Genomic DNA, 12,186 nt, shown 5'->3' with positions numbered 1-12,186 from the left:
TAATCACAAGGGGCCTCACCAGGGGAAAGAAGGGGGGGGGGGAAGGGATCAGCGTCACAGCAATGCAGAATGCGGGAGACTTGGCCAGCCATTGCTGGCTTTGACCACGGAAGGGGCCATGAGCCAAGGGATGCAGGCACAGCTTCTAGAAGCCAAAAAAGACAAACAGATTCTCCCCTAGAGCCTCCAGAAAGGATGCAGGCCTGCCAACGCCTCGACTTTAGCCCCATGAGACCCATTTTGGACCCAGTTTGCGTTGTCGTAAGCCGTTCAGTGTGTGGTAATCTGTTAGCGTGGCAACAGGACGAGAGCAGTCTACACCCACCCCTTCTTTCTCCCATTTCTAAATCATTTAGCTTTCATCGTGTGCTGTGATTATTGTCCTTATTTGTAAATGGCCCATATTTTTAATAAACATGTTTATGTCTCCTTTAAAGCTATAAGGTCCTTGAGGGCAAGGCCTAGGTTTGTTCTGGGGTCTGTTTGTTACAAGTGTATCAGAATGTGAATCAGAGGCCTGCACACGTCTCATTATTACGCGGCCCGTTAAGCATGTGATCAGTTATTTGCTAGGCTGGCTACGAGTCCCAGCAGTAAACTTAGCAAAGACAAGAAACAAGAAAGCTGGTGTGAAATAAAATATGGAAGCCTGTCAAGTCCTCCTCCGTTAGACTAACCCCCCACAGTCACATGCCCGGCAGGCGAGCTTACGGAGATCCCATTTTCTCTGTATCCTCTTTTGCTCTCATTTCAAGCTGATGGCCAGGTTAGGGCATTTGGGGCAGGACGCAGAGTGGAGCTGTTGGAGGTCATTGGCTTGTCCCCACTCTCGTACAGGCCTAAGGCCTTTGAAGGGATATGTCTCTTTTCGGTCAGGGGACAGGAAACCATCAGGAGGGTAGAGAGGGTGGAACCCCAGAACCCATGAAGGGAACCAAGTTCCTACAGCAATGGGGCCCTGAGTTCTGCCCTGAGGCAAAACCTCAGGGGAAGCAGTGCAGGCTAGACCCTGGGCCCGGGGGTCCCCCACTCACTCGCCAGCCTTCACACAGTGCAGGAGCTAAGAACAGGAAGGGAGCAGGTGCAAAGGGTAATGGGGTCTCTCCTGCAGCCACACAGAATGGCAGCTGTCATCCTTGGGGCCTCCCTGCCCTTTTGAGCCGGGAGGCCTTTGCAGAACCAGGCAGAATGGTGGGGGGTGCTGGTCAGAGAGGAAGGGGGATGACCCTGAGAATGGCCAAGACAGGCTTTCCCACTGATCCGGCAGGAAGCAGGAAGAGGACTTGGCGTCTGAACTGTGGGGATCTAGGACAACGACGACAACAACAAGTGACAGTCTTGCACACTGAAGTTCGGGGCTGACATTCAAAACAGTGATACCTGCTTTGGCTTTAAACGAAGATTTTAATCTCCAGGTGGGGGCAGGCCTGGGGCAGGGTGGTAGGTCCGAGGGCCACAAGCCTTTGCTGTGCAGCTTGAGGAGTCGGGGGAGGAAGAGCCGGAGCTACTGGTGGGATCCGCGGTGCTCCTAGGTTGGGAGCATGTCCTCCACCACATAGGGTTGGAAGTACAGATAAATCAGAAAGCAGCTCCAGAAGCCAAGGATGAACAGGGTGGCCAGGCTTGATAAGGAAGTTTTCTGCTGCTAGACGGGGGGAGAGGGGCAGGAACGGGAGGCAAGGTCAGCTCAGCAGCCAGTGAGGCACCCCCCACCCCCTCCACGGGAACCTCTGCTCTGGGAAGCAGCCTCCCGGCTGGGGACCCCAAGCCCTCCTTGTCTGGTGCCATGTCCTCTACGACTGAGTGGATGAGGTGGGGGAGGGGGGCAGAGTCTGCATGACCTGGGTGGGATGTGATGCCAACGCAGCCCGAGCCCACTGCCTTTGGGATGACAGGGCACCGGGCTGAAACAAGGACTTCTTACGGGGGTCTACCTACCCCTGATTGTAGTTGTTCTTTAGGGCACACAACAAACATTTTTCCTGTAGAGGACAGAAACGGCACAAGAAAGATCATTTTTCCCTGGTCCAAGATGGCCAGCCTGCTGGGCACCCCATCGGATCTTGCTATAGGAGAGGACAGAACAATACAGTAGTACTCAAGAGTAGGTCCAGCCAGGGTTGGGTCTTACTTGGTCATGGCTTTGGAATCCCCCTGAGCCTAGAGGGCAGGACCCTAGAGAGGGTTCCAGGCTTGGGAGGCATCTGGGGCCAACAGAGGGGTAGACCCCATCCCTTCACAGCGAGAGGTAAGAGAGTGAGAGGACCCAACAGGGGGGTGGCGGGGGGGAGGGGGCGGTCAGGGAGCAGCAGGAGCCTGGGGGGTAGCACCAGAGTAAGGGGGAGGTACGGTTTCACTTACACAGCATGGCCCGCATTGATGAAGGGAATCCAGAGGGTCCTTTTTTGGTTTCTGTAGTGCCATCATCTTCTTGTGGAGAGAAAGCGGTGTTCCATCAGCCCCATCCATCTTCTTGAGGCGGAGCTGTGGGTCCGGGTCTATTTTTCCTATTAGCCTGAGTTCTTGCTGATCCTTTGGCCCTCTTCTAAGGGGACTGGGGAGTCAGGGAGGGGCAGAGTTGGGGAGACCATTTCCAACATGACAACGAGATAACCATAGTGTGGGCAGCCAGGGAAGACCTTGACCCCAAGCCACTGCGGTTCCGGAAACCAAGAAAGGACCGTGAAGAGTCTGAGAGTCCTCCGGACCCGAGGACACTTAGCAAAGTGAAGGGAGGAGATTCGTTAGGGATGAGGAGAGATGGGTGTGCGTTACACTTACAGCTTGCTGTTCTTCTGTATATTTATTAAAACATCCATCTTCTCATCCATATCCTTCTGCATTTCCTTCAAGAGAAAATCCAAAACGAGAACGGTCACGCTGAAGGGCGTGGGAAAGCCTTTCCTCTCGCCTCTGCCGGCCGCTCAGAGATGACCTCAGCATCCTCCTCCCTCAAGAATCCTCACAGAGGGCGCCTGGGTGGCTCAGTGGGTTAAGCCTCTGCCTTTGTCTCAGGTCATGATCTCAGGGTCCTGGGATCGAGTCCCGCATTGGGCTCTCTGTTCGGCAGGGAGACTGCATCTCCCTCTCTCTCTACCTGCTTCTCTGCCTACCTGTGATCTCTCTCTCAATGTCAAACAAATAAAATCTTAAAATAAAAAAAAAAGAATCCTCACTGGCCTTGGGGGACACACGCCCCCACTTCCCCGCCCTCACCCACTTCATGCCGAGGCCAAAGCACAAGCAGGGTCGTCAGGGGCTCCTCCAAAGTCTCCAGAGGACTCAGAAGCCACGAAGTCTTTTTACCTGATTCCACACTTGGATAAGACTCTTATCTGCTTTGGCTCCATGCCTATAAAATGATGGAGCCGAGAAAATAAATCCTGTGACCCAACCCTCAAAGACACTTTTGACTCCGATTTTCTGACCCCTGCACCCAGATCCTGTGCATGTACGTTTGCTCCTTCTTTAACCCGATTTCTGGCAGAAATGGTCAACATAAAAGAAATAGTAGCTCAAAATGGCACATCACATCTATTATTTACTAAGAACTGAAAGAATAGTAAAATCCTCTTGACAAGTTCAGACCTGTAAAGTTTGATCTGGAAAAATTGGCCACAAAAGAAGGTATAGAATGGCAGAGGGTATCACGGATCGTCTCTGTTCTGGAGAAACACAGGGTTGGCTTGAACATGATAGAATATAAATGAAGTATAATTTGCTTCCAAAAATAATTTTAATAAAAAAAAATGAAACATTTGGCAAGAGTTTACTGATCTGCAGTGGAAAACTGGTCAAGGAACAACACACTCTGGGTGGAGAAGATTTCAAAACTACCTTCTTGAAAAGCATTTTTAAGTGCTATACATTTTGACTAAAATATCTGTACTCAAAAACACGGCAAAAATATCCTTTTAGTGGGAATGTCCCTGGGTTCAAAATATCAGAGTCAAAATGTCCCCCTTCTTAGAAGTCTCACTGTTACTTCAAACTCATGTCCCATAGTGATCTCCTGGTTTCCTGTTCTAAATCAACTGCTTGCCAACTGTCCTTGTCATGGTCACCACTTCCTTCGACCTGTCTGGGTTGCCTCTGGGGTCATGGACGCTTGCTTCCCCTTCATTCTCTACGTTGCATCAGTCACCAAGAGTATTATTTTTCCTTCGATGCATCTTTCAGATTTACTGTTTTCCTTCTGTTCCCACACCTGGTTCAGCGTCCCTCCTCTTGAGCAGGGATGTGGCTTCCTGCCTGATCGATTGCTCCAGACAGCCCCCACCCCCAGTCATTCGTTCCCCTGACCCACACCCCTCCAGGCTACCTTGCAAACAGCTGCCCGCTCAGGCTTTCTGAAGTGCTGCTTCTAGCATGTTCTTTGATTAAGAATCTCCTGAGGCCTCTTACTGCTTACACAACCAAGTCCCAACCTGTCTGCCGGTCTTTCAGAAGCCTTCACTGTCTACTGCCTTTGAGCCCATTCTATTTCTCAGTCTCCCCAGATGATCCCACGTGTAGGACTGATCTCCCCACTGACCGTGATACACTTCATCCTGCTTCTGTGCTGTGCCCAAGCTGTTCCTGAGCCCAAAATAACCTCCTTTGTGCCTTTCAATCCCCAGTCCTGCCCACTAACAAAACACCGTGTGTGCATTTTCATATAGAAATAATACACACCCTTTGTAGAAAATTTGGGCAATATAGGGGAGTATAAAAGAACAAATTAATCTCATCATCTAACAATAATTGTTATTAACCCTTTGGGTATATTTCTTTCTAGTCTTTTTTCCAAATATTTACTTAGTTATTTTTTTTTCACTTCACTGAGATCAGCCTGTATAGATTATTTGTATCTTGCTTTATTACTTCTCATTATAAGCATTCTTTTTTTTTTTTAAATGCACTTTCTATTTTGAAATAATTTGGGATCTACTGAGAGTTGCAAAGACAGTGCAAAAGAGTTCCCACATGCCTTTTCCTCAGTTTCTCCTTAATGGGAACATCTAACTCAACCACGACGTCGTTCTTATTTTTTTTTTTTAAGTAGGCTCGACGCCCAGCATGAGGCTCAAACACATTACTCTGAGGTCGGGAGTCATGTGCGCTGCCCACTGAGCCAGCCAGGTGTGCCTAAAAGCATCCTTTCTAAACACTCTTTCCAATAGTTCCTAGTTTTCATTCCACAGATACACCCTAATTTATTTGGCTATTCCACTGTTGAAAACTGTCGTTTCCAAATTTCTGCCATTATAAATAATCCTGTGATGAACATCTTTTTACATACACCCACACTAGTATTTCGGATTATTCTCATAGGTTAAATTGTGAGACGTGGAATTAATAAGTCAAGGGGTTTGATATTTTTTTGATACCTATTGTCTAATTTCTTTCCAATGTTTTATAGACCTACACTATGACCCGCAGTATAAGAGTACATTTCTGCCTTGTTCTATAATTGTCATTAATTCAAAGTTCGCTTATTTGGTCATCTGGGTGGCTCAGTCGGCTCAGTTTCTGACTCTGGATTTCAGATTCAGTCATGATCTCAGGGTCGTGGGCTGGAATCCTGCATCAGGCTTCATCCGCCTGGGAATCTCTCTCTCCCTCTCCCTCTGTGCCCTCTCCCCACTGTTGCACACCCACACTTTTTCCTCTAAAATAAATAAATAAATACTTAGAATCTTAAAAAAAGCAAGTTTACTTATTTGAATGTGACCTAAGAATTATTTTCATTTGGCATTTAATTGATTATGCATGAGGTAAACCTTTTAAATACATTTATTGCTTTTGAGTTGTATTTTCTTTTGTGGATTGTTTGTTCATACCCTATGCCCATTTTCCTGTTTGGTTCTTATTGATTTATGTGAGCTGGATATGTTACAGACAAAAAACTTTTATCGGTGTTTATCATATTTGCAGAAAATTATTTCCCCCAAATGGTTGTTTGCCTTTTAATTCCATACATGGAACTTTCCTGTTATGTTTTTTAAATTTTTTATATCGTTAAATATATCAATATTTCCTTTGTGACTTCTTCTGTTGTATCTAGACCATCTGGTTAAATATTTATACATAATTTACTCTTATTGGTTTTTATTATTTAAATTCACTTTATGGACTATTTCAGTTTTTACAATGTTAACTGAATTAAGTTTTTCTTCATATAATCAAGCAGTATTAATATGAATGCATAATCTTTTTCTTCCTTCATATAATCAAGCAATGTTAATACAAATACATAATCCTTAATAGGAATACATAATCCTTTTCTTCTAACATGTAAAAAAAATCATCTTTATTATGTTTTAAATTTTATCGAGCTGTGGTTCCCAACTTTGAGCTTACAATGGAATCACCTCATGATCTTTAAACACTACTGATCTTTAAACACTACTTTAAACACTACTGATCTCATCTCAAGAGGTTCTGATTTCATCGGTATGGAGTGCAGCCTGGGTAGAAGGTCAAAGCTACAGTACAGGAGATTGCAATATGGAGTCAAGGTTAATAACCACTGCTGAAGTGTTTAGGATCTGGTTGTTATGCAGAGAAAAGCACCAGAATCACTTTGAGATTTTTAAGCAATGGTGGTTCCCCCTGGAGATTTTTATTCGGTTCATCTGGGCCAGGGCCTGGGTATACTGATTTTTCAAGTCGTCCCAGGCGTGCCGGGTGGAAAGGTTGTTAATAGAGTTATCTACACTGGTTTTGTTCATTTGGCTGGTTATCTAGACAAGATTATTGTGGCTTTGAATGAATTTTAGATCTCTGGCAGGGGTAGTATCCCCTGATAACTCTTCAAACCTTAAAGATATCTTCCTTTGCCTATTTATGCTTTTACATCAGTGGTTCTCAAATCTTCATCTGGAGAATGTAGAAAAAAAAAAAAACAAAACCCAAGGGGCTAAGCCCCCTCCAAATTGGACCTGGGCTCTATTTTTTTATGCTCCAGGAAATTCCAGCACACATCCAGGTTTGAGAACCACTATCCTAGAGTCTAATGGTCCTCCACGTAACGTCTGAGTTCAAAACTAAGCTTATTGGGCTTTTGCTTAGATTTGCATTAAGCTTCTAATGTAGCCTTCAAAGCTCACCTTAAGATTCACTTCCTTTGTAAGGCTTTGTCTGGTTACCCTGGCCCACATTTTTTCCTTATTTCTCCAGACTCCTAGTTAACTCACGCTCTCAGGCAGCTTGGTGCTTGCTTGCTTGCTTTTTCTTTCTTTCTTTCCACAGAGTTTGGGTCTTCCTACCAGACTGTCAAGTGGCTGCACGGCAGGGTCGGGCCTTTCCTTCCATCATTTCTAGTATGGAACCAGCTCAGTAAATGCTCACCTTCATAATCTCCACGAATTCCTGGAGTTTATCAAAATCCTTGTCCATTACGCCCTTTATCTAACGAAGAAGAAAGGCAAAGCACATATTACTCAATGAGGAGTCATCTCTGGGGCGTTTTAAAAAAAGCAGGACAGCAGCTGCTCCTCGCTCTGGAATGAGCTGGATAAAGTTCAGGGAACGGACGAGTCGTGGCCTGTCAAAGCCCCATTCTTCCCAAGGAGTCTAGGAAGGGACGAGGGTGCATGTAGCATGAAGACGCACCCCCCCACCCGCCTCCACCAGCCTGGGCGGGGCTCGGATCTAGCTACTGCAAGGCTTCCCTGGGAGCTCAGCCCACAGTTTCCAGTACTCCTCCTTGCTTAAGCACCACCTCTCAAGAGCGTGCCATAGGTGGTTCCATCCAAGAAGCAACAGGAGAGTTTTGTTCCTTTTCGGAGCATGCTCAAGGGAGGAGGGGAGGAGAATGGGACTGGTCCCTGACGCCCCCCACATTCCAATCAGTCCCTCTCACTCTCACGAAGGTTCTAGCTCCTCAACCGTCAATGTGACACCTTAGAGAGTTCTTGGCGTTCACAGCCTGGGTTTAAGCATCAAACAAAAAGAACTAGATCTCCTGAGCTGCCCAGCACCAAAACACGGGAGGAGATCAGGCTGAGGTAGGCTAGGGCTTTTTCCACGAAATTCTGGATTCCTCTCGCTATTCAGAGGTCGGCACACATTTTCTGGGGTCCTACCCTTTCCCTCCGTGTCCTGAAAAGTCTCATCCTGTTACCTGTTTGATCTCGTCCATTTTTTCCTTGAGCTCTTCCCTCACCTCCCTGAGTTCATTCTGAGGAAATAAAACAGGGAAGAGAGGAAGGAGTTAAGGCCATGTCCTGGGTGGAAGGAAGATTCTGGAGCTATGCTCATGAGGAGGGACAGAGAGACACCTCCTGCTACGGGGGAAGGAAAGGATGCTGTTAAGAACATGGGAGAGTGGGACATGGAGACACCATATGCTTCCGAATAAGATGCCCTGAAGGGTACACCTTCACTTCCATGACCCCCCAAAATGTGCAGCCACCATCTAACCACTGGGGAGCATCAGGCCACCCAAGTGAAGGGTCAGTCTGCAAAACAAATGACCTATAATCCTCATAAAAGACAATGTCCCCAAAAAACAAAGGTTCAAGAGCTGTTCCAGATGGAAGAAAGCTAAAGGAACACATCAAAACAGTTGTTTTTTCTTCTGTTAGGAAAGACCTTAGTGAAACAATTGGTGAAAATAGATTAAGCACTGAATCAATGTTCATGTCCTTTGATATTTTGATCATTGTACTGTGGTTATGTAAGAGATTGTTCTTATTTTTGTTTTTAGACAGTATACACTGGAATTTGAGAGAAACATGCTCTCAGATGATTCAGGAAGCCTATATTATACGTTTGTGTGTGTGAATATATATATATAGGGGGGCTGGGGGGACCATGATCAAATGTCAATGTTTCAGAAATCTGAGCGAAGAGTAGACTAGAATTCATGGCACAATTTTTTGAAAAATTTCCATAAGTCTGAAATTACTTCAAAATAGAGAGTTAAAACAAAACAAAAAACAACAGAGGAAGTAAAGTCACGGGTGCTGGGGCAGAGCCATAGACGCCAGCAGTGGACCCACCCAGGCCAGAGTCGGGGGGCCCAGGTGTCCACAGAGCCCTGCCAACCCCACCCCTGGGCCGGCACACCTACCCTTAGCTCATGAGTTCCTCCTGCTTTGGTAAACGGCCCTTCTTGTTTTACTCCTTTGTAGTCGTATGTCTGTTGGTGGAAAGCAGAAACACAGAATGTTGGAAATTGCAGGTGTGGGGTGGAGAGATCTCCTGAGTCTTGGTTCCTCCTTTTGGGCCTGAGCAGGCGGAGGTGAGAGCTGGCAGCCCCTCCTACACAGGAGTTCCCACCACCTTCTCCACTCACTCCAAGCTCATCATGCTCTGCCCTCCTGGCCCCATGAACAGCCAAGCCCATTCCTGCCTCAGGCACCTTGCACGTGCACCTGCCTCCACCCACAGCACCCTTCCTCAGCCTTCCTGCTGTGCTCAGGGCCCGACCTCCCTATTTTAATTCTCTGTCTAGCAGGTGACACTACTGAGTTTTCCTTATTTATTCCGCATCAGATCGGTCACTAGTGCTAAGTTCTGTGAGAGCAGAGAGCTTGTCTCTCTCTCTCGTGTATTCCCCAGCACCTGGGACAGGTCTTGGCCACCAGGAACAGCGAATGACCCCTGACTCCAAGTCACCTCCCCACGGGTCTCAGGCCTGGCTGTCGGCATGGCCTCAAAAAAGCTTCTTACTTTGGTCGGCTCTGGCTTCAATTCCAGGCACACTGCCTTGTAGTTCTTGCTCTGTGGAGGGAGGAGGTGGGCTGTCCGCCTGTCAGGTATCAGGACTGGGGGGATCACACCAGCCCTCTCGAGGGCCCCTCGCCCAGGCCTGCCTGTCCTCCTGCACCTGAGCTCAGGCCCACAGACTGCCCCCGCACCCAAGGACCCGATTCAAGACAGCCCGGACCTGGTCACCTTATCTTCCTTTTCTGAGCTCGCACCTGCCCAGGCAGCGGGCCATCCTCTCCCTGCAGAAGCCTGAGCAGGGAAAGCACTTGGAGCTAACTTTATGGAAACCGAGTGGGTATCATTTCGGGAGCGTGGGCTTTGGGGAGAGACGGACGCCTGGTCTAACCTCAGCTGCTTCCTGACTGGTTGTGCCACCCGGGAGGTCATCTAGTCCCTCTGAGCCCCCATTTCCTCACCTGCAAATTGGGGGCGCAAATCCCATCATCTAACATGGTGCTTGTGTGCCAAGGATGTGCCCTTCGCTGGGGCCTGGCATGGCCTGGGCTGGGGGAGGGGGTTTGGGGGTGACAGGACCATTACTTTGGTCTTTGTCCCAGAAGGAGTCAGCAAAGGTGTCTTTCCTTCCCATCCCCAGGCAGGGATTAATCCCACCCTCCTTCCCGGCTGAGAGGCCACTTGGAGCTCAGAGCAGAGAAAGAAAAGTGGGGGATTTATCAGAGAGCTCTGTGGACCCCCCCACCATCCCACAGCTCCGTCCTGCGGGAACTCAGAGAGGCCCCCATGTCCAGCAGTGTTCCTCCCTTACCAGGCTTGTTTTCTTCAGTTCTGCCTTCTTGGCCGACATGATGGAGGAGGCCAGAGTGTTCTTTAACTTCCCAACCTCCCCACAATGGGCCCCTGTGACCAGGCCACTGTCCTATGCAGATTACAGGCCAAGGCAAGGGCAGGATGACCACCTGTTTGTGTGCGAAATAGCTGAGGTCACAATGCCCAGCTCCCCCTGCTGGCGGGCAGTGTCACCACAGCTTCGAGCTGCGGGGGGGCCCCTGCCCCTGCGATGAGGGACAGTGCAGGTTCTGAAGCCATGAGGTTGCCCTCCTGCAAGGGGGAGGGGGGTTTTCCTGCAGAGTCCCCCCTGCTGAGGACCTGGCCTCATGTGGCCTCAGCTGCAGGCACAGCTCCCCAGGAGCGAGAGCTGCTGTCTCCTCCCCCAGCAGGATTTACCCACCAGGAGGTGTCCCCAGACAGCTGGTTCTCCCCTGAGTCTGCACGGAGTTCTGCCATGACGTCCCCATGTGGACAGACCCTTCCTTGGCTCCAGAGCTGTCTTGGGTTCAGACGCAGCCAAGTCCCCCTGGTTCAAGGTCCATGAACCGCGCTAACCTGCGGGGAGAGGGGGGTGCCGATCTTAGCAGGATGGCTTCTGATACCCTGGTCCACCTGCACGGCTGGTCCTGCCCCTCTCTCCCCTGCACCAACCCAGTCTCGTCTCTGGGTTCCTCTATCATCCCGCAGGAGGGCTGGAGCAAGAAGCAAAGCGTGCACAGTGCTGACGATGAGAAGCATCTGGGGGGCAGGGGGAAGGAGACAGAGGCCCTCTGAGGGGGGCTGTAATTTGTGCCTGAAGAGTCAAAGGATCCTGGCCTCTCCTGGGACCTAAAATCATTCAGAATCTGGCTCGAGAGCCTGATTTCTCTTTTCTTGGTTTTCTTGGGCATTCTACCTCCTCCCCTCTCATTTCAAGGACGAGCTGCTGTCCAAAAGGCCAACGGGCAGGAAGGGCCGCAGGTGGCATGGGAAGCCCGAGCTGTCCCACTCACCTGTCCCTCCCAGAGGCCGTGAGCGCGCCCACCTCCCCAGGGGCCGTGGCATTTCCCAGGGGCTTGTTTCACAGCCCCGCACCTGCTGACAGCTGCTGCTCTTAATCCTTCACAACCAAAGTGTCTATCACTCTGTTCATTTGGGGAGGGGAGGGGAGAGCTGCCCAGGTGCCTTTTCCTGCTAGTCAATGGGGGCGGGGGTGGGGGTAGAGAAACTTCCAGGTCCCCTGAGCACTGGACTCCGTCCTCCCAGATCTGCCGGCCACAGAGCAGGACGGTCTTCTCTGTACAGGTTCCCAAAGACCCTGCAGCCTTGAGCAGAGACCTGCAGGGAAAACGACAGACTCCATCTCAACACTCACCAGCCCCGTGGAGATGGGCACCGTGTCCCCTCGGTGTGGCCTTGACATCCTCCTGCGCCCGCAGCGACGTTCCCTCTGCCTCGCTGAAAGGTTGCCAGCTGAGCCTCCTTCAGGCCGCATAACCCATGAGCCCACTGGCCTGTGTATCGGGAAATTGGGTCTAAAAGAAATCAGGGTCTCCCTGGAAAACTGCTTTATAAATTACACACATAACACTTCTCGTCATTTGAGCAGGCGATGACAACCGACCCGTGGCTCCTGGCTTGTGCCTCCTCACAGCCTGTACCAGTCACGCATCCAAATCCATCAGCAGCGTCGTCAGTGTGTTCTGGAAGGGCCGAGGA

The 12,186-nt window shown here is 49.4% G+C and overlaps 1 protein-coding gene across 9 annotated transcripts; it reads right to left on the bottom strand.

Annotated features, from left to right (window-relative positions):
* Window positions 1-1,386: 1,386 nt before the first annotated feature.
* On the bottom strand, window positions 1,387-10,613 carry TEX35 (testis expressed 35). Of its 9 annotated transcripts, none has more exons than XM_032863074.1 (9): window positions 10,466-10,613; window positions 9,553-9,711; window positions 9,059-9,127; window positions 8,108-8,164; window positions 7,333-7,392; window positions 2,782-2,846; window positions 2,362-2,554; window positions 1,939-1,982; window positions 1,387-1,645 (listed from the first exon to the last, which is right to left on the bottom strand). In XM_032863074.1, the coding sequence occupies exons 1-9, from the start codon at window positions 10,502-10,504 to the stop codon at window positions 1,579-1,581; spliced, it is 753 nt and encodes a 250-aa protein (XP_032718965.1). In that variant the 5' UTR covers window positions 10,505-10,613; the 3' UTR covers window positions 1,387-1,578. The 9 variants fall into 9 exon arrangements, 7 of the variants coding, with proteins under 7 accessions (XP_032718965.1, XP_032718966.1, XP_032718969.1 ...); XM_032863075.1 differs by having other exon boundaries at window positions 1,387-1,642; XM_032863078.1 differs by having other exon boundaries at window positions 9,661-9,711.
* Between the last annotated feature and the right edge of the window lie 1,573 nt (window positions 10,614-12,186).

The sequence above is a fragment of the Lontra canadensis genome, unplaced genomic scaffold (genome assembly GCF_010015895.1).
Source record: "Lontra canadensis isolate GAN:19392208 unplaced genomic scaffold, GSC_riverotter_1.0 scaffold24, whole genome shotgun sequence".
In the NCBI taxonomy this organism is placed as follows: domain Eukaryota; kingdom Metazoa; phylum Chordata; class Mammalia; order Carnivora; family Mustelidae; genus Lontra; species Lontra canadensis.
The sequence above is the reverse complement of the archived record's forward strand: the minus strand, read 5'-3'. Positions and strand labels throughout refer to the sequence as shown.

Excerpts from the sequence above, each read along its gene's own strand:
- TEX35 (XM_032863073.1), bottom strand. The coding sequence starts at position 10,504 with ATGTCGGCCAAGAAGGCAGAACTGAAGAAAACAAGCCTG. Across the intron at positions 9,128-9,552 it reads GTGGCCAAGACCTGTCCCAG|ACATACGACTACAAAGGAGT; the intron begins GTGCTGGGGAAT and ends TTCCACCAACAG. Across the intron at positions 8,165-9,058 it reads GAGGAACTCATGAGCTAAGG|AATGAACTCAGGGAGGTGAG; the intron begins GTAGGTGTGCCG and ends TTATTTCCTCAG.